General features: G+C 41.9%; 1 protein-coding gene across 2 annotated transcripts in view; it reads right to left on the bottom strand.

The window, feature by feature from the left end:
* EPAS1 (endothelial PAS domain protein 1) overlaps positions 1 to 22436 on the bottom strand; it is a 114121-nt gene that overhangs the window by 47604 nt on the left and 44081 nt on the right. For both annotated transcript variants that reach the window (XM_069071625.1, XM_069071626.1), the window contains exon 2: positions 5223 to 5413. In XM_069071625.1, the coding sequence (XP_068927726.1) occupies positions 5223 to 5413 (191 nt within the window). The remainder of the gene's footprint in view (positions 1 to 5222; positions 5414 to 22436) is intronic.

Here is a 22436-nt window from a genome sequence, read left to right as displayed (position 1 = left end):
AGTAAATGGCCCTCAAGAAGAAAAGAAAATTACCTTTTTGCTAACACTTTCTTCCTGAAACAATTTCTATGAGATGCCTAATCCAGGGAAGCAAGGGCATGAGTCCAAAGAAGAGTAGCAAGAAAAGAACACTCAGGCCGTCAGAAAAAAAGTATTGGACTTGGGGTCATAAGATCCCAATACAAGTTTTGGCCCCTATCACTTTTTGGCATCATCTCTCTGACCCTCAGTTTTATCATCTACAAAATGGGAACCCTTAATGCTTCCGTATAAGGTGAACATGAACCACACAGAATGACTTAGCAGCCAGCAATATCTGAGCATGAATGGCTTCAGCCACTTCTTGGAACAGGTAGCCAACAGAGTTTAGTGGTTTTGACTTGAGGCTAATAGTATGGAAAGGGAGGAGGAGTATCTTATACAATATTTCTCAGTATTGGAAAAGCCCAAGATCAGAGAAGCCTGTGTATATAAAGGGATTTAGATTTTTAAGTGCCATATTTTTTCTTAAATGGTGAGTTATTAAAAAAAATTTTAATGGTGAGTTATTACTATTATTGGTCTTCCAATAAGGTTCTGCTCTGAAGCCTTTCTCTGCATGGAAATAAGTCTTGGTTTGGGAATGCTATGTTGGGGATGCCCCAAGTCTGCTAAGGTCTTCCCCAGTTGGAAAACCTTTGAGCACAGGCCAGCAACAGATTATGTGTCTGTTGATAGAAAACCAGTTCTTGGAGTTCAGAGAGGCTCAGTGCCAGAGGCTTATCAACCAGGTAATTTCCTCCCCCAGCCCCAACCTGATCCAACCTCAGCAACTCTAGGAACTCTATCTACTAAACAGCTGCAATCTGCAGGAGGCTGTATTCACACCAAGGAAATCACAGGCTTTGGACTCAGGAGACAGAAAATAAATAGATAAGCGAATGAACAAAAAGACCAACTGAGAAGTCTCTGCTCTTCCCCTTCCTTTTCTTGGAGGCTGCTGTGCCTTTATAAGGGCATATCCTCAAGGCCACTGAGAACGGATGACCAAGGGTAGAAACTTTTTATACTTTTCCTTTGTTTCAGCCTCCTAGCAGCACTGCAGAACGGCAGGACAGAACGATTACTGTGAATGTTCCAAGGTCAGCCCTCTAGCCCCATGGCCCAAACTCAGTCCATCGGCATTCAACATTGGCTACATCTTGTGAACGGGCATAAAAGCTCTAGAGTGATGTCATCCTGGGGAGGCCCATCTAGTATAATCTCCTCCCTGGGATACAAGGTCTTGGTGGTATCACTCTAGGACATAAGCTGTAGTACCATAATCTACTATAACATAGTGCAATAGAGATAGTAAGGCACAGTCAAAAGAGACCTGGGCTCAGAGCCAGGAAGAACTGGAGTCCAGTGCTGACTGATACCTACAGGTTATGTGATGGTGACAGCAACAACAACCATAATAGTATGATCCTGGACAAATCACTTTACCACTTAGCCTGGCATACACATAGTAGGTGCTTAATAAATGTCAATATTGACTACTGATGTGGAGAGGAGTATATGATTGTAAGTTGCAGAGAAGGTGTAGACCTGTATTGTAGAGAGTGTTCCTACACCAGTGAAAACAGTTCAGTCTCTATCCTTATGCTGTCCTACTTTGGACCGCCATAACTTCCCTCTTCATCCATGGCATCCTGGGGTTAGGGGGAAGCCACAGGAGGGGTCAGCAGGGATGGAAGAAGAGATTGGGAATCCCCTCTCCACAAATACAAAACAGTATCTTCAAAACTCAGGCACGAGCAAAAAGTTTTCAAATTTCTGGAATCTATTTCTTTCAGTGGCATGTTGTCAGTTAATAGTGAGGCAAAGAGAGCTACCTGTGTGCATCAACAGAAATTCAATTAGGGCATCGACAGAAAAACTGCTGGAAAACCAAGTATTTTAGGGCCCTTGTGGTAGAGCAGAAGGCACAGCAGATTGGTGTCTGAGTTTCTGCTGATGACCTTTGGTTTCTGTTGATTCACATAAATGTCCTCAGTATTAGATGCCAAAGGGATATTAGGAGAAACAGCAAAAACAGAAAGCATACTTCTTAAGCAATCATTAACATTAAGCCAAATCTTAAAGTTATAGGTAAAATTCATAAAACATTTGATGTCAACACAGCTGCTTTAATTTATTTATCTTAATCCAACTTAATAAATTTGAGAATTTTCTGCAGCATGATCATGCTTAATTTTGAAGCATTTTGTTTCATATTTTGGAGCTGGAATGGCCCTTGGCATTCATCTAGCCACAACCCTCTTGTTTTACAGATGAGGAAACTGAAGCCCAGAGAGAGCCTAGAATATGTGAGTGGCAGAGTCAGAATTTGAATCCGGGTCCTTTGACTCCAAACCCAGAGCTCTTTGCAATGCCTCACTTTGCAGAGGTCAGTGCCTGCTCTGTCTACCTGGCAGACAGCCCTGCCTCTACCAAGGATTTATCTGCTCTCCTTTGGAACAGTAGCAGGAGAGATATGATAAGGATTTATGCTTATAAGCTGTAACGTTTCCCTGATGTTCCCAGCATTCGTTTCTCAGCATGAACAGCCCTCTCATAACATTTGTCCATATCTAGCTTGAACTTTTGCTTCAAACCATTGTTCCTAGCTTTCCTATATCCCAGGGTGGTGAATAATCATTTCTTTTGCATTGTTACTTTGAAGGTATTTATAGAATGTGGTCTTGCCCTTGGCCCCTCCTCTAGGGTTTTCTCTTCCTCTATTAAATACACATTTAGCTTACTTATGCCTCCTGCACAGTTCCTACTGCCCAGTCCCCAGATCAATCAGGCTGCCCCCTTCTCTGCATTTTTCTTTCAGGTTTTTTTTTTCACTCTCTATATCCTTCCTGTGCTCGAGGGACAGGAATAGCACATGCCATTTCAGCATCTCTCTTTTTTAAATCAGATTCTCCTCTATTCAGGATTTCTTTCCTAGAATAGCACAATTCACAATGGGACAGGATTGACAACTGGATTCTGAGGGAGTCTGCTTTCCCACCTGAATGGTGGGAAAAAGGAAGAATTGACAAAATGACTCTTCTCCACGCCAGTCCCTGCCCCCAAATCTCTTTCCTGTTCAACCTTCGAACTAAAATTTCAGGGAAGACAGGGTATTTTCAGTTCTAACTGATCAGAGGAGGGGAGAGGAAAGGAAAGGAAAGGAGTAGAAGACAGAGTTGGAGAAGGGGGGAGAGGGGAGAGGAGAGGAAAGTTGGGGAGGGGAGAGAATACAGTCCAGTCTGTGTGAAGGGAGGCACCAGAAGACAATCTTTGGTGATTTCTAAATTTAGCCTCTTCCCATTGGGGCCCACAGGTCACTTTGTTTTTATACCCTCTTTTGTATTAATGTCTTATCCCTCTGCCAGACTGCTAGCTTCATGAGGGCAAGGTTCCTTCCTAGTGGTCCAGAGAATCTCTATTTCACAGACCAGAGAGACTTCTGGGTCTTGCTTTAAATGCCCTGTCTTCTGTGGCATGACTCAGAATTGCCCTTGTGCATAAGAAAGGGGTACACCCTTTCCTACTTTATAGTCCTGGAATTGTTTCTTTTTGGGGAGATAAAACTCTTAAGTCTCTCTCTCTCTCTCTCTCTTTCTCTCCATACTCCCACCCCTACCATCAAACCCTAATTAGATATTCCCTTACCAATATTAATTAAATCTTAAATTTTAATCCATGATGGATCATATGATAGTGCTTAACTCTATTAACTCCAGCATTAAGGTCATTCCTTAATTAACTCTAGCATTAAGGTCATTCTTTAAATCCCATAAACTAACTGGCATATGACATGTGTGATTTTTTACAGATAAGAAGAATTTATATTTATTTATATATAAGCATTTTATGACTATATGTTAAATGCTATATGAATATTATCTCATTTGATCCTCACAACAACCCTAGAAGGAAGATACTATTATTATCTCCATTTTACAGATGAGGAAACTGAGGCAACAGAGACTAAGAGACTTGCCCAAGGTTGAGCAACTACTAAGTGTCTGAAGTTGGATTTGAACTCAGGTCTTCCAGGTTTCAGACCCAGTTCTCTATCTACTGTGCCATCTAGCTGCCTACTTATATAAGGTGTTTGAAATTCATGTTGTATAAAAAGCCTGTGTTCACCACTGCCTTCCTCCGTCTGTACTATCTGTTTCTGATTGATATGTTCTTTGATATGATCTGCATTATTTATTGCATATCCCAGAATTTGGAAATCTTGGGAGTTAAGGATGACTGTCCCTGAGCTTGACCCACACATTCACTGACCTTGTGTTAGCCTAATAAACAGCTTTCTAACCTAAGCGTGGCCATAGCTCTTTTCCTCAGCTCAAATACTTCATGTATACTGCAGAATAATGCAACCTTATTTTCTAAAGCTTGTATCTAGCACAGTGCTCTGCACACAGTCGGTGCTTAATCAAAGTTCACTGGATGAGTCCTACTCTATGCTTATACCGCTATACTTTAGGGGAAAATGGACAAAGGAAAATAGCCTAGTTTGAGACCATTTACCAAAGCTACTAAAATTTCAGAAAATAAACAAATCACACTTTCTATAGGCTTTTAAAAACTGGGTAGACAATAGATGGGAAGAGATGAAAAGGTAAATATAATTGAGGGATGCAAGGGGTCAGAGAGGTAGAGAGAGAGAGAGAGAGAGAGGAAGAGAGAGAGAGAGAGAGAGAGAGAGAGAGAGAGAGAGAGAGAGAGAGAGAGAGAGAGAGAGAGAGAGAGAGAAGAGAAGAGGAGAGGAGAGGAGAGGGGAGAGGGGGAGAGAGAGAGAATAATGAAAACATTTCTATAATTGTTTGAGGTTTACAATTCTTTTCCCAAGACAAATGTCTGAGGTAGGCCAGATAGGTATCATCCCCCAGTTTTACATAGGAAGAGACTGAGCTCTGACTAGTTCAGGAAACTGCCCTCAGTCATAAGCTAGGACATATTAGCATCAGAATCGAAGTCCAACCAGCTCTTTTCACTACTTGGTGCTGGCTCTCTAGCAATATCTGACACAAAAGAAAGAGTCACTAATGAGGGCGTCTCAGGCCAGAAAGGTAGGTCTTGTCTGTCAGGCAGACTTTTCAGGAACTGTGTAAAATCGCCCCACAGAGGGGACCTCGGAGGGAGGAGGAGAGGTTTTTAGTCTTCTGGCTGGAGGGGGTGGTTTGTTGGCCCTGGCTGGCCCTTTCCCTTACCTGAGGACAGGAGTTTGTGTGTCCGGAGGAAGCTGATGGCCAGACGCATGATGGAAGCCTTGTCCAGCTGTGAGCTGACATTGTGAGGCAGGGGGAGCTCATGGGCAAGCTCATAGAAAACCTCTGTTTCCTTGCTCCTTCTGCATCGGGCAGCATCTCTCGACTTTTCCTTTCTCCTCTCTGAACTACTCCTGCACAAAAGAGAATGAGAAAGAGGACTTGAAGTATTTCTGAAAACACTCTTCCTGTCATGTCAAGTCCCTGCTAGTGAACAGCCTATGGAAGGACCCACAGAGGTCAGCTGGTCCAACCAATCAATAATCAATACACATATGTGCCAGGAACTATGCTAAGTACTGAGAAAACAAAAAGAGGCAAAACACAGTCCCTGCCCTCAAGGAGCTTACAGTCTGATGGGGGAAACATAAGACAGATGTATACAAAGTGAGTGATATGCAGGAGAAAGAGGAAATAATGAACAGAGAAAAAGGTGCTAGAATTAAGAGGGGGTGGGGAAGGCTTCCTGTAGGAGGTGGGATTTAAGTTGGGACTTTCAGGAAACCAGGGACATCAGCAGTCTGAGTGGAGGGAGAGTGTTTCAGACATGAGGACAACCAGACAGAATGCCCCCAGCAGAGACATGGAGTGTCTTGTTCATGAGACAGCCAGGAGGCCAGTGTCACTAGAACAAAGAGTTGGGGAATTAGGTGTAAGAAGACTGGAAAGGTAGGAGGGGCTAGGTTAGGAAGGGCTTCTAATTATATATACTTCCTCCTGTACTTCAAGGCTTAGCTCAAGTCCCACCTCCTTTGGAAAGCCTTCCCTGACCACCCCCAGTCCATAGGGATATCTCTCTCCTTTGAAATCAAACTACGCTGTATTTCTTATACCACTCATTCATCCTGCACTGACTTTCTCTATTGGTCTGATTTTCACAAGCACTGATCTTGCCTCTCCAGATCAGAAAGTATGCTACAGGTCAATGTTCCTGTCCTCTCTTTTTTTCTTGTATGCCTCACAATGGCTAACCCTGGACAGGGGACAAAGAAGATGGAGAAAAGCTAGCATTAATTAAGAGCTAGCAGCAGAACAGATGAAACACAGGTGTGGGGGCAAAGTTGGATGGGTGGATGGGTGGGAACATCATTTGGACATCAGCAAGACAGAGGTAAGATGGACAAAAGGCTTTGTTTTCCATAAGGAAATAACGCTCAGAGAAAATAGACTTCCAGTGCTAGAATTTAGAACATATTTCAAATCATCATTATTTCCATGATAAAAACTGAAAGCCCTATCAAAATCAGAAGAGAAACGGCAAGCCAGGCATCTTAGGAAATACTATATACTTTGTGGCACTAAGCACACAATTGGTCAGTTTTAAATAAAGCTCTGACCCAACACTGGTGCTTGGGTTCATACTCCATCATACCAAGCTTATCAAGATGTCTCTCTCTCCCACCCACAATCAGCTAGCCAGTGGTCATTAAGCGCCTGCTTTATGCCCAGTACTACAGTAGGTGCTAGGAACAGAAACAAAAATATAAATTAGTTCCTGCTCTCAAGGGGCTGACTTCCATTCTATCAGGGAGGATAAAATTTCAAAGAAAGAATGTTGGGAAAGATAACATATATTCATAAGAATACAAAAAATCAATAAAAGGCATATTTTTAAGAACTCCTTGGTCCTTGGAGGAAATAGAAAATTGGAGGGACCATGTCTTTCAGGAAATCCTTCAGGGGATCCTAGACTTTGTCCTTTGTTAGGTCTTGAGTGTCCAGTAGGGACAGGTTTAGAAATGTTGTCAAAGAAGCTCTTACATCCCGAAGCCTGTCCCTATTTAGTCCGACATAGTCACACTGACCCTCCTGAGCTCACCAGGATCAGCATCTCATAAGTCTGTTTGTTGTGGAAGCTATGACAGCTACATGATTCAATCCAAGTCACTCTCTAATGCCTTCACTTGTTGTCATGTGGTGGTAACCCTGGGGTTTTTATGTCTATGCCGGCAGACCCTAAGGGTTGGACGCTAGTAAGCTTGAACAGTCAGAGAGTATTTCTCTCATCTGAGGACCAGAGCAGCTACATTCAGAGAGGCTCACCTCCAAGAAGGTTCACAAATTCACAGTACTGTGGATTTCAAGCAGAAATAACCTAATGCAACCTCTTCATTTTACAGATGATGACGTTAATCCTAGATAATATTAATAATAATGATAGCAGCATTTACTTTAAGATTTGCAAAGCACTTTGCAAATATCACTTCATTGGATCTTCACAACAATTCTTTAAAGTTTTTACATCTGAGAAATTTGCGAAAACATGAAAACCTTAAGTGACTTGTCTAGGGTCACACCACTAATAAGTGTCTGAAGCTGGATTTGAACTCAGGTCTTCCTGATTCCAGGTCTAGAGCTCTATTCATTTTGACACCTAGCTGCCCAGAGAAGTTAAGTGACTTGTTCCAGAACACTTAGAAAGTAAGTGGCAGAATTGAGATTTGAGCTCAGAATACGACCACTAGTCAATTAGTCTATTTGGCCAAAGCACCTAACTAGAATGGCATGGAGGGGGGCTAATTCTGATATTTCAAAAGATCTATGACTTCATCTAAACAAAAAAATTCAAGATTTCTTCAGTCCCCTCTATGTAAAAAATCTCTTTGGAATATTCTCCAGTCTCCTGAGCATAAGGAAGAGGTTTGTTTTGTTCTTTAATAGCATGACAGACAATCTCAGTCCTGATGTCTTTGCCAGTTTTGCTGTTTGGGAAGGCTGGTTCTCCTAATTTTCCCTGAGGGTTGGTTAGTCACCCAAACTAAGCATACAGCCATCCCAGAGAAACAATTTTCTACCATCTAGCCAGTCCAAACCTTGGCGGATAGGGCCAGGCCTCAGCATAATTATGAAATGGAGGTGGTTTGCTGGCATACTCTCAGTCTCCCCTTTCTGCTCCTTCCTGCCGTCTGTCCCTCATATTGCCTCCTCTCACTTCCATTTTATGTGTCCTGCTTTTGCCCTTTCTCCCTCTCAACACCCACTCTCAGGAAAACTCTGAGATCATCACCATGATTTCTTCCCCTTTCTGTTGTCTTCTATTAAAGGAATTTCAGGGTTTGGAGGCTGTGTGCACAATGGGAAAAGAACAGAAGTTTAAATGGATTTGAGTTCAAGTCCTCAATCTTCGATTTACAAGCTCAGTGTGGCATTAGGGAAGTCCCTTAAACTCGTTGGCCCTCAGTTATCTCATCTATAAAATGAGAGGGCTGGACTAGATAAACAATGTGAATGAATCAGTCACATCTAACCATACCTAACTCCTCCTCCAATACAGGCACTCAGCCCCACCTTTCATCTTCCCTAAAACCAGGCCACTATGCCATCTCCAAATCACATATCTGCATACTACCTTTCCCCTCCTCCACTTTCCAGTGATTGGCATACAGTAATTGCTTAGTAAATATTTTTTCCCTCCCTTCTTCCCTCCCTTCCTTCCTTCCTTCCTTCCTTCCTCCCTCCCTCCCTCCCTCCCTCCCTCCCTCCCTCCCTCCCTTCCTTCCTTCCTTCCTTCCTTCCTTCCTTCCTTCCTTCCTTCCTTCCTTCCTCCCTCCCTCCTTCCTTCCTTTTTTATTTTTCTTCCTTTTCTTCTCTTTTTTTTTCCATCTATGAATGAGATATCTGATAATAGGAAAGAGTCTCCCTAAGTTCCCCCCACCCAGAAAAATCACACCAGTAAAGTGGCTATCTACTCTGTCTATGGGCAAAGCTAGAGTTATTGGATTTTTTTAAATTGATCTGTGATTTCATTGTTATAGAGCATTACAAAAGAGGAAACTCCTCCCACTAAGACATCAGCATATGCTCTGGACCCACTAGGTAGAGTTACCTGGGGCTTCTAGAATTGAGGAGATTCCCTCAGGGTCATGCAGCCAGTCTGTGTCAGACTGGGGACTGGAACTCAGGTGTTCCTGCCTCAATTCCTTAATTAGCTGCCTCTTGTCCCTTTCTAAGAAATCAATTAAGACTCCTTTTGGATCAAGGGAGGGAAAAAGGAAACGGGCACCTACTATGTGCTAAGAACTATGCTAAATGATTTACCCATATTACTTCATTTGATCTTCACAACAACACTGGGAAGCTGGTGCTATTATGACTCCATATTACAGCTGAAGAAAGTGATCAAAGTAAATGACTTGCCCAGGGTCACAGAGCTAGGATCTGAGGATTAGAACTGTTCTTCTTGATTCCAGGCCCAGCGTTCAATCCATCGCACTAAGTAGCTACCTCTAAGGAAAAGGAAAGACTGAACTATTGTTTTAAAACACTGAGCTCCATTCTTAGCACTAACAATAGGACCCCAACCCTCAATATTATTGAGACAAAAACCATCTAAATAGGGTCATGGATCAGGTTTTTGGAGAAATATTGGAAATCAGAAAATATTCCAAAGGCAAGTCAAGTAAACAAATGTTTATTAAGCACCTACTATGTGTCAGGTATTGTGTTAAGCCCTAGAGAACTCCAATGGGGGGTTGTGATATTACAGTATTTACAAGAGAAATCTTCCACTGACTTCCCACTGCTCCCCAGGAGAGCAAACTAGTTGGGAGCTTGTCAGGAGGAACAAAAGACAACTAAAATAAGTGGGGGCTGGTGGTGGGAGGGAGAAAGGCCAGCTATAAAGGAGAAGTAGCACCACTCTTCCAGAGTTAATACAGCTGAGTGTAAAGGGGAGAAAGGGGATTTTCCAAAATTATGAAACAAATATAATCACCAAGGTCTCTCAGAAGAGACCTGGAAATACAGCTAGCAGTCTGTCAACCCCCTCCTCCGCAGTACTTGGGACTGCCCCAGATACAAACAGTATATGATAAACTTGGCCAGTTTTCCCATGGTGTCTTTGCCCTGATGGGGACTTACAATCACACTGGAGAGACGAGACATATAAATATGGAAACTCCAGCGCAGAACCTCCCTTTGTCAAGGCAGCCTGTGGTACAGAGATTGATTCACCCAGTATTCCACAGCTAGTACCTGTCAGAGGCAGGATTTGAACCTGGGTCTTCCTGACTCCAAATCCAGCACTCTACCTACTCACTCTGCTATGTTGCCATCAATACTAGGTAGTAAATTATTAAATATCAAGAGAATACAGATGGTAGCTGCAACAAAAGCTATAAGAAGAGAGAAGTGAATTAGAAGGGAGAGGACTGGAGTGGTCAGGAAAGGCAAGAACCAAGTCCCAAGGGGAGGCCAGGTGGCTCAGCGAGTAAGAGCACCAGCTCCAGTGTCGGGATGACACTGGATCAAATCCGGTCTCAGATACTCAGCACCACACCCAGAAATAACTGGCCGTGTAACCTTGAGCAAGTTACTTAACCCCTATTGCTTTAAAAAAAAAAAAAAGAACCAAGTCCCAGAAAATGAATGAATAAGCCTTCCCTCCATCACATGTACTAGACACGTGACCTTGACCTTCGGTAAGTCACATAATTTCCCTGAGTCTCAATTTCCTCATCCCTAAACTGAAGACAATACTTGCACTACCTACCTCACTGCATTTCTAGGAAAACACACTGGGAAATTGTATACTACCATAGAAAAATAGCATGGTAAATAGAGCCAGTCTCAGAGAGAGAAAGGCCAAGATTCAAGTCTTCTGACCCAAACTAGCTGCCTGACCCTGGGCAAGTTATTTAAACTCTCCCAATGCCCCAGGCAAAAGGTGCTGGGCTGCATCGGTATTCAATCAGTGAACAAGGGTTCATAAAACACTTACTCTGTGCCAGGTGCTAGAGACACAAAGAAAGACAAAGACAGGGTCCCTGCCTTCAAGGAGCTCTCATTCTAATGATGGAAGCACCATTATGTACATACAAGATTTATACAGTAGAAACTGGAAGTAATCTCAGGGGAAGGAGACTGGGAAAGGTCTCTTGCTTCCAGAAGATAGAGACAGCTATGAAATTACAGATCTTCTCCAAAATAATAATAATAATAATGATAAAGAAATGTGAACTATGGTGATAAAGAGGGCGATAATGGTTGTCGTTCATAGTGTAAGTCTTAGTTTTATAATACCCACAATGCCTAGCAGCAGCTTCTTCTTCTTGCTGCCCCTGGCCATTCAAAGAGGATATTTATGAAGTCTCCTTCCCTTGAAAAAAAGAGAAATCCCCCCAAAATCCATAGGCAAGTTCTATGTTAGAGGGGTGCATCAAGTCAACAATTTACATTTGTCACAGTACTTTCCTGATTTCATCTTCCCTTTGCTCTGAAAGGTTGGCAAAATAGGTAGTTCCATCCCTGTTTTATAACTAAGGACCAGATAGATTAATGGATGACCACACAGTTACTTGTCAAAATGGCAGATCCTGGCCCCTAGGCCAGTGCTCTCTCCACTAAACATTTACATAACAGACTGAAAACTTTTATTGGAGATGATAAGAGGAAAAAGTAGAAAGTAAAAATTTAACTAGGTGCCTTGTTTTAAAAGTCACAAACTCATTCTTATTGCATTTTATAATGCTGATATTTTGGAATTGAAAATCAGGAGAAAATTTGGTTCGAATCCCATCTTTGCCATTTACTTGCTGTAAGACCGTGGAGAAGTCATTTGAACTCCTCAACTCTCCATTTCCTCATCTGCAAAATAGGACTAAAATATCTATGCTACCTACCCTACCAAGTAAGGATTAAGTAAGATTTTATATATGTAATGCCTTTACAAAGCTGAGAATGCTTTAAGGATATTATTTTTTTCATCATAAGTAAATAACTTGAACGTCTCTGGCTAATAGGAAATCTTAGGGGTAATTATGGTAATTAATTAGCACTGTGAAAGATTAAATGCTAATAACTATTAGCACTCTAAGTGTGAGGGTGACACCTTTTTTTAAATGCAGTCAATGGGCAGCCTCTCTCTGTTCTCCACAAAATTCTTCACAGGATTTAAGATTACCAACATTGCTCAGAAGAGTATTGTCGTTCAGTTGTTTTTCAATTATGTCTGATTCTTCATGACCCCACTGGGGTTTTCTTGGCAGAGATACTAGAGTGGTTTGCCATTTCCTTCTCCAGCTCATTTTACAGATGAGGAAATTGAGGCAAACAGGGTTAAGTGACTTGCCTGGGGTCACATAGTAAGTGTCTGAGGCCAGATTTGAACTTGGAAAGATGAATCTTCCTAACTACAAGCCCTGGACTCTACTAACTATGCCATCTACAAATAAAGAGACAGTTCTAATCCTAGCTAACCAATAACCAGATATGTAAACTTTGTCATCACTAAACTTCTTGGTGCTTCAGTCTACTCATCTATAAAAAAGGCAAGAATCCATGGTTTCTATTCTAAGGATTTACAGCCAGAAGACACCTAAAGACCATCTCTACTCTAATCCTCTTATTTTTACAGATTAGAACTGTTGGCAGAAAATTGTTAAATAACTTGCCCAAAGTTATGGAACTCAGACAAATGGGTGTCTAACATTGGCTTACAAGAGTTGTGTGGTCATGGACAAGCTTCTTAATACCACTGATCTTCTGCCTTCTTCAGTGGACCTGGAGTCAGGAAGACCTGAGTCCAAATTCTAACTCAGACACTTATTAGTTCTATGACTGTGGGCAATTCAATTAACCTCTGTCTGCCTCAGTTTCTTCAACTGAAAAACGAGAATGATAAGATTCTTCACAAGATTCTTGCATCAAATGAGATTATATTTGTAAGGACTTAAATGTTTATTTCCTTTCCTCCCTTCCTCCCTCCTTTCTTTCATTCTTCCTCCTTTCCCTCTTTCCTTCTTTTCCTTGCCTCCCTTGCTCCTTTCCTGCTTCCCCTCCTTTCTCTCCCTCCCTTCCTTTCTTCCTTCCTTCCTCCATCCCTCTTTTCCTTCCTTTTTCCTTCCTTCCTCCTTCCCTCCATTTCTTCCTTCCTCCATTCTTTCCTTCCTTCCTCCATCCCTCTTTCCTTCCTTTTTCCTTCCTCCCTCCCTTCCTTCCTTTCTTCCTCCATTTCTCTTTTCCTTCCTCCCTTCCTTTCTCTGTAAAATGAGAATGCTACAATTTAAAAGAGCTATCACTACTGTATTGTCTTGAGGAAAACACCTTTAAAACTTTTTTTTTTGCCCAATAAATATGAATTTAATAGCTGGCTGATCTCAGATATCTCTAGAATTGGTAAGTATACAAAGGTTCAAATTGTCTTTTGATCAAAATCCTTGACCAGACTTTTAAATTTTACATTTTATCCCTTTCAATATTTACTAGCATTCCTCAGACCCATTTTTCCACACTGCTCACTTCTCCCCTCTTCACTTTCTTAGTCTCCACAAGAATCCCAGAAGCTTATTTCCTGTCCACCCTGTTCTCCCCACAAATGGCCAAGAGCCCCAGTTCAATTCTTCTGCAACTCGTTCTTAATTCCTTTTGTTTACTAAAGACAGATACTAAAAAAACAGCTGAGCTTATGATGCAACCCAGAATCAAGGCCATGCAATTTAACATTCTGCTAGTCCACATTGTGTATTGTTTTCTAATTGTTTCCTAAATTAGATTGAAATTGGATGGGAAGAGCCTTGAAGGCAGTGCTATGCCTTCTTCCCTTATCCTTCTTATAGTACCTAGCATGGAACTGGGAGTTTGGCAGACACCCAACATGCATACTCAGCAACAGATTGTTCCACAGATTTCATGGCATTGCTGCTTAACTGTCTTAATGATGAAATAAATAACAGTTGGCATTTATATAATGATTTAAGGTTTTCAAAGTATTCTATTACCACATCTGATCTTCCCAACAACCACAGTTAAAAGTAATCATGATAGCTAGCATTTAAGTAGCACTTTATGCTTTATAAATATTATCTCATTTTATCCTATTTATAAATAATCCTGGGAGGTAAATGCTATTATTATCCTCATTTTACAAATGAGGAAACTGAGGCATGAAGAGGTTTAAGTGACTTTTCCAGGGATCACATAGCCAGTGTTTGGAAGCATCTGAACTTGTTTTCCTGACTCTAGGTCCAATGTTCTATCCATTTCAAACCTATTATTAGTCTCATTTGAGAGAAGAGATAACTTTAAGGTGTAGAGAGAGATGTAGTGGCTAGATCTGAGTCATAGCCCTAGACAGTTTTTGAACTTGTTCTTTTGGACTCTAAAAGCAGCTTTTGTGCTGCTGAACCACATAGGACTAATTTACTTGTGCTCGAGTCTTAAAGGCATGGACCTTCCTGTGCAAACCCAGGATGATCTAGAGACCATTCTTCCCATCAGCTGATCTCTTTAGAAAACTAGATGGTGCCAAATGTGGAGACGTGGCCACCGTTACCCCAATAGCACAAATGGATGAATAAAGCAGCTCCTAATGTCCAACCTCAGGCCTCTGACCTGGTCCCAGCCTTACCAGTTGGAAGCTGGGAAGGCAGATAATCTGTAACTTGGTTCATTCGCTCATCAAATATTTTTCAGCAGGAGGGCCAGATTTTTTTTGAAAAAAAGATTTATATCTACATAAAGATATATGCCCATGAAATTTTTTAAAAATTTATTAAATTAAAATTAAATTTTAAAAATGTTTTATAACATATAAATATGACTAATAAATATATTATAATGTAAATTATATAAAACATAATACATAAATATATAAATAATTATATATACTATAAATATATATGTATAATGAGCCTCACAACAACCTCATGAGGTAGGTATTATTATCATCCCCATTTTACAGATGAGGAAACTGAAAGACAAAGGTTAAGTGACTTGCCTAGGGTCACACATCTAGGTAGTACCTGAGGCTAGGTTTCAACCTCCTGACTCCAAATCCAGGGATGATCCAAGTCAGTTAACCTCTCTTTGCCTCAGTTTCCTCAACTGTAAAATGGAAATAATAATAATAGCATCTACCTTGCAAGGTCATTGTGAGGCTCAAATGAGATGACATTTGGTTTTTTGTTTTTAAGGGTTTTTTTTTTTTTGCTTTTTGGAGGGTGATTGGGGTTAAATGACTTGCCCAAAGTCACATGGCTAGTAAGTGTGTCAAGTGTCTGAGGCAGGATTTGAACTCAGGTCCTCCTAACTGCAGGGCCAGTGCCCTATTCACTGTGCCACCTAGCCACCCCAAGATGACATTTGTTAAAGAGAAAAATGCTTTGTGCAACACCCAGCACACAATAGGCACCATATAGATAAATGCCCATTCAGGGAGGCTTAACTGAAGCTGCCTGAGCTCAGTCTCCGAGGGCCCAATTCACGTGTTGCATTTATTGAAGGAAATGGAGAATTTCCCAGTTGGATGTGACACACACAGGGGCCACTGGGTACAACTAGGACCTGAAAGAGAGTCCCTTCCACAACTTAACTAACAAGTGGTCACACAGCTGTGGTTTGGGGGTGCCTACCACCTCCTGGGGAAGTCCCTTGAATTTGTGGACAGCTCTAATTGTTTACAACTTTCCCTTACCCTCAGCCTCTTAGCAAATTTCACCCATTTATTCTGGTTGGCCAGGCAGAACCAAGAGAATCTTTCCTTCAAATACTTAAAAACAGTTGGTTCTCATGCATCTCTCTGCCACGTCTTCTTTTCTCCTGGCTAACTATTCCCTATTCTGTCCACTGGTCCTCAGATGTCATGAATGCAAGGCCCTGAGGCCCTTCACCATCCCAATCACTTTCCACTGAATACTGTCTGGATTTAAGATCATCTGGTCATAGACTTTGCAGTGGAAGGCGCCTAAGAAGATGTCAAATCGGCCCCTACCTTTTTGTTTGTTTTACAAAAAAAGGAAACTGAGGTCCAGAGACTTGAAATGACTCCCACAAGGTCACACCAATAAAATAGGAGAGCCAGAATTCAAACGAAAGATCTGTGGTCTTCTAGGAATTTCTCTTTTCCTGACAACATTCTTTTATGTTTGTTGTTGCCCAGTTGTTTTCAGTTGTGTCCAATTCTTTGTGACCCCATTTGGGGTTTTCTGGGCAAAGATACTACAGTAGTTTGTCCATTTTTTTATCCATTTCATTTTACAGATGAGGCAACTAAGTCAAACAGGTTTAATTGACTTGTCCAGGATGACAAAGCTAGGAAGTTTCTGAGGCTAGATTTGAACACAGGAAGATGAGTCTTCCGGACTCCAGGCCCTGCACTCTATTCACTACTCCATTTAGTCGCTGCCCCCTTCGATATACACAAATACTCATGGCTCCCCTCAAGATAGAAATGCAAATTCTGGAAACTTCTACTAAACAAGGAAAGAGAGCATCAAGCCACACTGAAACGAAATGCTAAACGGAAAGGACAAGTGATGAAAAATAACCTAAATTTTTCTGATGTTTTTGGAAAGGGGAAGGGGCACACTGCAGAAACAACAATCCAACTGGGAAAAAATGTTTGCTTCTAATGCTTATCTTGAAAGCCTCTCTTTAATTTTAGGTCATTTCCCAAGGCCTGGCTCAGTCTCTAGGGAGATCTCTGCTTGGTTAGTAACCAAATCACTTCCTCCTCTTGGCCAAGAATATTCTGGCTTCTGGCTTCTAAATGCAAAGCTCTAAAAAGTATCTATCTGGACTGGAAGGGCAGCTTAATTAGAAAAAGGTTTCAGCTCTGCCTGATAACTGCAGGTCTTGACCAGGGAGCAGATGCAATATGGATTTATGAATTTCAGGAGGCTGTAGGGACAAGTGGCTACTTAAATCAGTCAGCCTGGAGGCTGTAAAATTCCAGAGTTCCAGAGATCATCTTCTCTGGAAAGCAAGACTGCTATGTTGCATGTGACTTCTCCAGTCCATCTCTAAAGGCTGGGGGAGTGGTTAGCAAACTGGACCTTGAGTCAGGAAGATCTGGGCCCAAATTTTGCCTCTGACACTTAGCAGCTGTGATCAGAATCTCAGACAATTGTCCAAGACTATAAGTCATATAAGTCATAAACTCAATGAATTTTCCTCTGAGAAGTAGGTGGTGCAAGTATCATTAACTTCATTTAGCATGGTAAGGAACTGATCTCAGAAAGGTTAAATAATTTGCCTGTAGCCACAGAGCTAGTCGAGATGTGTAAGAGCTGACATTTGAACCCAAGTCTCCTATTTCTAAGTCTACCATATCATGATTAAGGCAAAGGAAAGTCACTGTCAATTGGAATGGAACCAGCCTCTAACCCGTGGGTGGCCAGAGCTGAGCAAAACTGGCTACAGACAGGAGAATCAGCAAACAGAAGTTCAATTTCAAAGTGAGGGAAATGGTTTGCAAGCAAGGAGGCAGATTTGTCACATGTGCTGGGGCTCCACCCCTAGTGAGGGGTACCAGAGGCAGAGTGGGAAGATCTCAATTTAACCCATGGCTATGCAGTGAGCTGTAGCCCTGACGATGAGTGACAGCTTTAGTGAGAGCAGGGCTTCATTACCCGAACACGGATACTTGTCCGGTGCCTGTCTAAACTCAGAGCTAGTCAAAACAATAATTATATGAAACAATTCTAGGATTTTACTGTGGCTGAGATCATCCAGAGGGTGAGCGCAAAGGATTGTTGTTATGCTAAGCTCAGAGCACAGCTTGCTTGTTGGGTCTTAGCTCTGGAAAACAGGATATCTCCTCATATCTTGACATTCTGCAATCTTAAAATGATTAATCTACAACCACGATGCCTCTATGGGGTGCAATGAACTGGCCCAGGCATAAGGAAGTCAAGAAAATATGTTAATGTTGCTGTATGTTTAATGCATTTATTATGGGGTAAAAAACTCACTAACACCCAATGTATTCTTTGGAATCCACATGGGACATAATTTATGAGAGAGGGGAGTGACTGTGTCTCATTGTTGAGAACAAATATGCTTAATTTTAAAACCTGTATTATAATTATTTGAGTGCATGTGTCAATTTCCCCATCGCCCCCACTAGTTTGCAAGTTCCTTGAGATGGTGTCATTTTTCATCTCAGTAGTCATCTTCCCCCCTTCCTATTCCCCTTCTCCTACATAGAACCTTGCATGTAATAGGTATTTCATAAATGTTGTCTGAATCAAAGGAAAAATACCTGGGTATTCACTAACTTTAGAGTGGAATTCACTGTTGGCTGAGCCTGGGTCACTGGAGAAGAACTAAGGGTACTTCTAGATTAGAGAATAGAGGAAGGTTCTCACTAAGAGAAACCGAGTTGGTAAAGGAAAGCCAAGCAGCTACGGGTAGCTAGGTGGTGCAGTATATAGAAGTCTGGGCCTGGAATCAGGAAGACTCATCTTCATGAGTTCAAATCCAGCATCAGACACTTACTAGCTCTCTGAACCAGGGCATGTCATTTAACTTCTACTTGCCTCAGTTTCCCCAGATGTAAAATGGGGATAATAATAATAATACCTACCTTTTGGAGGCTGTCATAAGGATTAAATGAGATGATGTTGGTAAAACACTTAGCATGTTGCCTAGAACATAGTAAGTACTTTAAAAAGAGCTATTATTTATTATTACTATTAGGCTATTAGGAATTCCTTCCTATTCTACCCCCTTGCTAGCTTCCCCCACCCAGGCTATTTTCACTGCATGAATCCTGGAAAGTAGATTGTGCCTTAAATAACCTTGCAACCTTCCGTCTTCCAAGACTGGACTATGGGATAGCTACTCCTTCCCTGAAATTACCCCTGACAGACTTCATGATACCAGAGAAGCGAATGTGGATCCCTGTTTAGAGCCCAGAAAAATGTTTGGACACCACCCAACTTGGCTCTCTAGTGGTGATTTCTGCTTCAGGGAGATTAGAGATCCTTATCTGGCAGTATTCTGTGCTCATGACAATCCAGAGTGAGAAAGGTTGGGGATTCAATTACAGAACAGCCATGTAGGTAAGGCCCTAGATAACTCAGCCCCTTATGTAATTTCCTAGCGCCCACGGCCCAACTGACACCAACTGACAACTGACACTTAAATGGAGCCGAAGACACAAAACACAAACCCATGACCTTCCATCTCACTTTGACATGATTCCGAATAGTGTGAGCTAACTGGGGTCTCGTGGGCCTTGGGAAAGTTTCCAACCAAGTGCTTAAGTCTAAGCCCCTGGTCAAGGGAATGTGCCCTTTCCCATTCTAAACAACTGCCACAGGTCTAATTTCTCTGGGCTACTGGGAGAAAGGAATGTTTAGTCTTCTGCTTAGGGTCCCCAGATGAAAATGAAGGGATCGTTGCCCTGAGGTCCCTTCCCACCCACACTCCCAGCTCTCTATGGCTTCAGCAGCAAGGCCACACCATGGTGTACCAATGTAGGGACATGTTCACTTGGGTTTATGGTCAGTTCTCCACTGTGCCCAGCCTTCTGAACTCCCCTGCAGCTCTGGCTTCTTATCTCATATCACTGGCATCAAGTTATATTAACTTCTTGCACCGAATGTCTTTGTTGAAAGAGAGACAATGAAAACTAGGCCCACAGATGGGTGTGGGCCTCCAAAACCTGGGAAAATCAAGCCCTTTCGAAGGCCCTAAAGTCTCTTTTTAATCCTTTTTTAATAAAGGAGAATGCCTTTCTGGGCTATTCCCTACTTTTCACTACTTCTCCCCCCTTATAACAACACTCTTCCCTCCTAGCAACATGGAGCCAGTCAGACAGCCAGATAAGGCTACATCAAAATCTCTGAGACCAAACTTGACCCTAAAGTCATTGTCATTCAGAGGAGCTTCCCAGGGAAAAGGAGAAACATACCAGAAATAGATGGCCCTAACCTTGCCCTCGAGGGAATCCAAATCTACTTATGTACACAGTCATGAAGATTTCTCCATCAATACCCAGTATCTTCCTATCAACACATTTTTGTTCACTCCATTTTTCCAATCTTGAATTCTTCCCTCCCACATCCTTTTCTGTTTTGTTTTTTTTTACATTCATATGAATTCTACTTATCCTTCAAGGCTCAGCCCAAGTCCCATCTCCTTCATTAAGCCTCCTTTGATCATTCTAAGCCACAATAATATCTTCCTACTCTTAACTCTGTTTTATACTTAATCACATGAGGCCATATGAAATCTTGTCTCATACTATCATTTAACTTTTTGTTACATTAGGGTCCTTTATGATATATTTATAGGCTCATATGTCTAGAGACCAGGGGAATTTTAGGGGTCCAAGGGTGTTAAACTTCCAGTTCCCAGATCCCCAAACTCCCACAATAACCCTAACTAAATTAAAACAAAACTGATTTCCATTTGAATTTGACACCACTAATCTTGTCCAAACACAGCATTTTACAGATGAGGAATCTGAGTCCCAGGGATATTTGGTGACTTGCCCATTAAGTATTAGTGGCAGAATTTGAACCAAGATCCTCTAAGTTCAAAGCCTTGGATTGTTTCCACTTTATCATGATGGCTCCTCTGTTTCTGTTTGTCACTAGACTGTAAGGTCCTTTGAGGGCAGAGATCATGGTGTCTCTTCTTGTGTCTCCCATAGCAGACAGCATAAGGCTGAGCACATCCTCGGGGACTTTATAAATTCTTGTTAAAATGTTCAAATGAAATAAAATCAGGAAGTCAACTTCAATGCTCTGCAATTTGTCCCTCATGGAGGTAATATTCATTTCCAACAGTGCCCCTAAGAAAAATTCTCCCTTCTCCAATTAATCACTCCTTCAGAGCTAATGCTAAAATAGCTTCCTGAGGGTTTTTTCCCATTTCTTCCTACCACACTCATTTTGATAAAACAGCTGGTGAGAGCAGAAAAAATGCAGAGGTTAGGGGAGTTTTCTTTAAACTCTTTCCTAACCCTGGGCACCAACTCAAATGCCCCAGCTGACTACTTCCCATCAGTTCCTGGTGACCAGCCACTATCAAAGCCAAGAGTCATTTTCTCCCTCCTCCCTCCCCCATACCTTGATAAGCCAGTAATCATGACTCCCCTTCTCTGCTCTGCTCTTATCCGCCTGCACCCCCCCCCCCGTCAGACAAAAATGGCAGAGAGGGGGCAATTACACCCTTTGCTAACTGCAAAATAAACACATCTTCAGATATATTTCTGTAGGGTCTTGATTTCCCTTCTCTGGGCCTCATTCTCTGATTATTCATGTGATATCATTTCGCCTTTCCAACTACAGAGTAAACTCTTTCAAGTCAGGGACCCTGTCATGCCTTTTCTGTGTTCCTATAGTGTCTTAAGAAGACTAGTTATACTGCAGATACTCCAACACTTGGTGATACATTCAGTGATTCCCATTCTATAGGTCCCATATATCTCTCACTCATTGTCAGTCAGGCAACAAACATTTATTAAGAATTTACGGGGTGTGGGGCAGCCAGGTAGCATAGCAAGTAAGAGCACCGGCTCCAGTGTTGGGATGACCTGGAGATCGAATCCCGGGCTCAGACACTTAGCACCCACCCAGAAACACCTGGCTGTGTAACCTTGAGTAAATTATTTAACCCCAATTGCTTAGGGGCGGCCAGGTGGCTCAGCGAATAAGAGCACCGGCTCCAGTGTCAGGATGACCTGGATCAAATCCGGGCTCAGATACTCAGCACCACACCCAGAAATAACTGGCTGTATAACCTTGAGCAAGTTACTTAACTCCCATTGCTTTAAAAAAAAAAAAAAGAATTTACGGGGCAGCTAGGTGGCGAAGTGAATAGAGCACCAACCCTGGAGTCAGGAGAACCTGAGTTAAAATCTGGCTTCAGACACTTCACAAAAAAAAAAAAAAATTAGCCGTGTGACCTTGGGTAAGTCACTTAACCCCAACTGCCCTACCTTCCTCCTCAAAAAAAAAAGCAAAAAAAACTTACAAAAATTTAATCCAAAAAAAATGAGAAAGAGGCAAGATTGTGGTTCATGACCTCAGGGATCCCACATTCTAACTGAGGAGAAAGTATGCAATCTTAAAGGGAAGGTCCTGGGGGTGGGAAGGAGGAAGGAAAGGCCTCCTTCAGAAGGTGGGATTTCAGCTGAGTCTTAAAAAGGACACCAGGGAAGGCAGAAGCAGAGATGAGGAGGGAAAGCATTATCTGGTCTTCTACACTGTTGCCCAAAAGATGTCAAAATGGATTTAGGCAAAGAGAATTTTAGGCCTCTTTTTAGTTCCTTCATTCAATGAGTTCTGGGTTTTGTTTTGCTTAAAAAAACAAGACAAAACATTTCTTATTGTAGTTTCTCCATCCAAACCTTTGTTGCTGTAAGGTCACTTTGGAATTAAACCAGACACTCACTCATTGAACCTTCCAAGTGTGCACTCCATGAAT

This window comes from Petaurus breviceps, unplaced genomic scaffold (genome assembly GCF_028583685.1).
Source record: "Petaurus breviceps papuanus isolate PSGF00001 unplaced genomic scaffold, PetGlider_PUasm1.0 90842, whole genome shotgun sequence".
NCBI lineage: Eukaryota > Metazoa > Chordata > Mammalia > Diprotodontia > Petauridae > Petaurus > Petaurus breviceps.
This window is presented reverse-complemented; position numbering and strand designations above follow the sequence as displayed.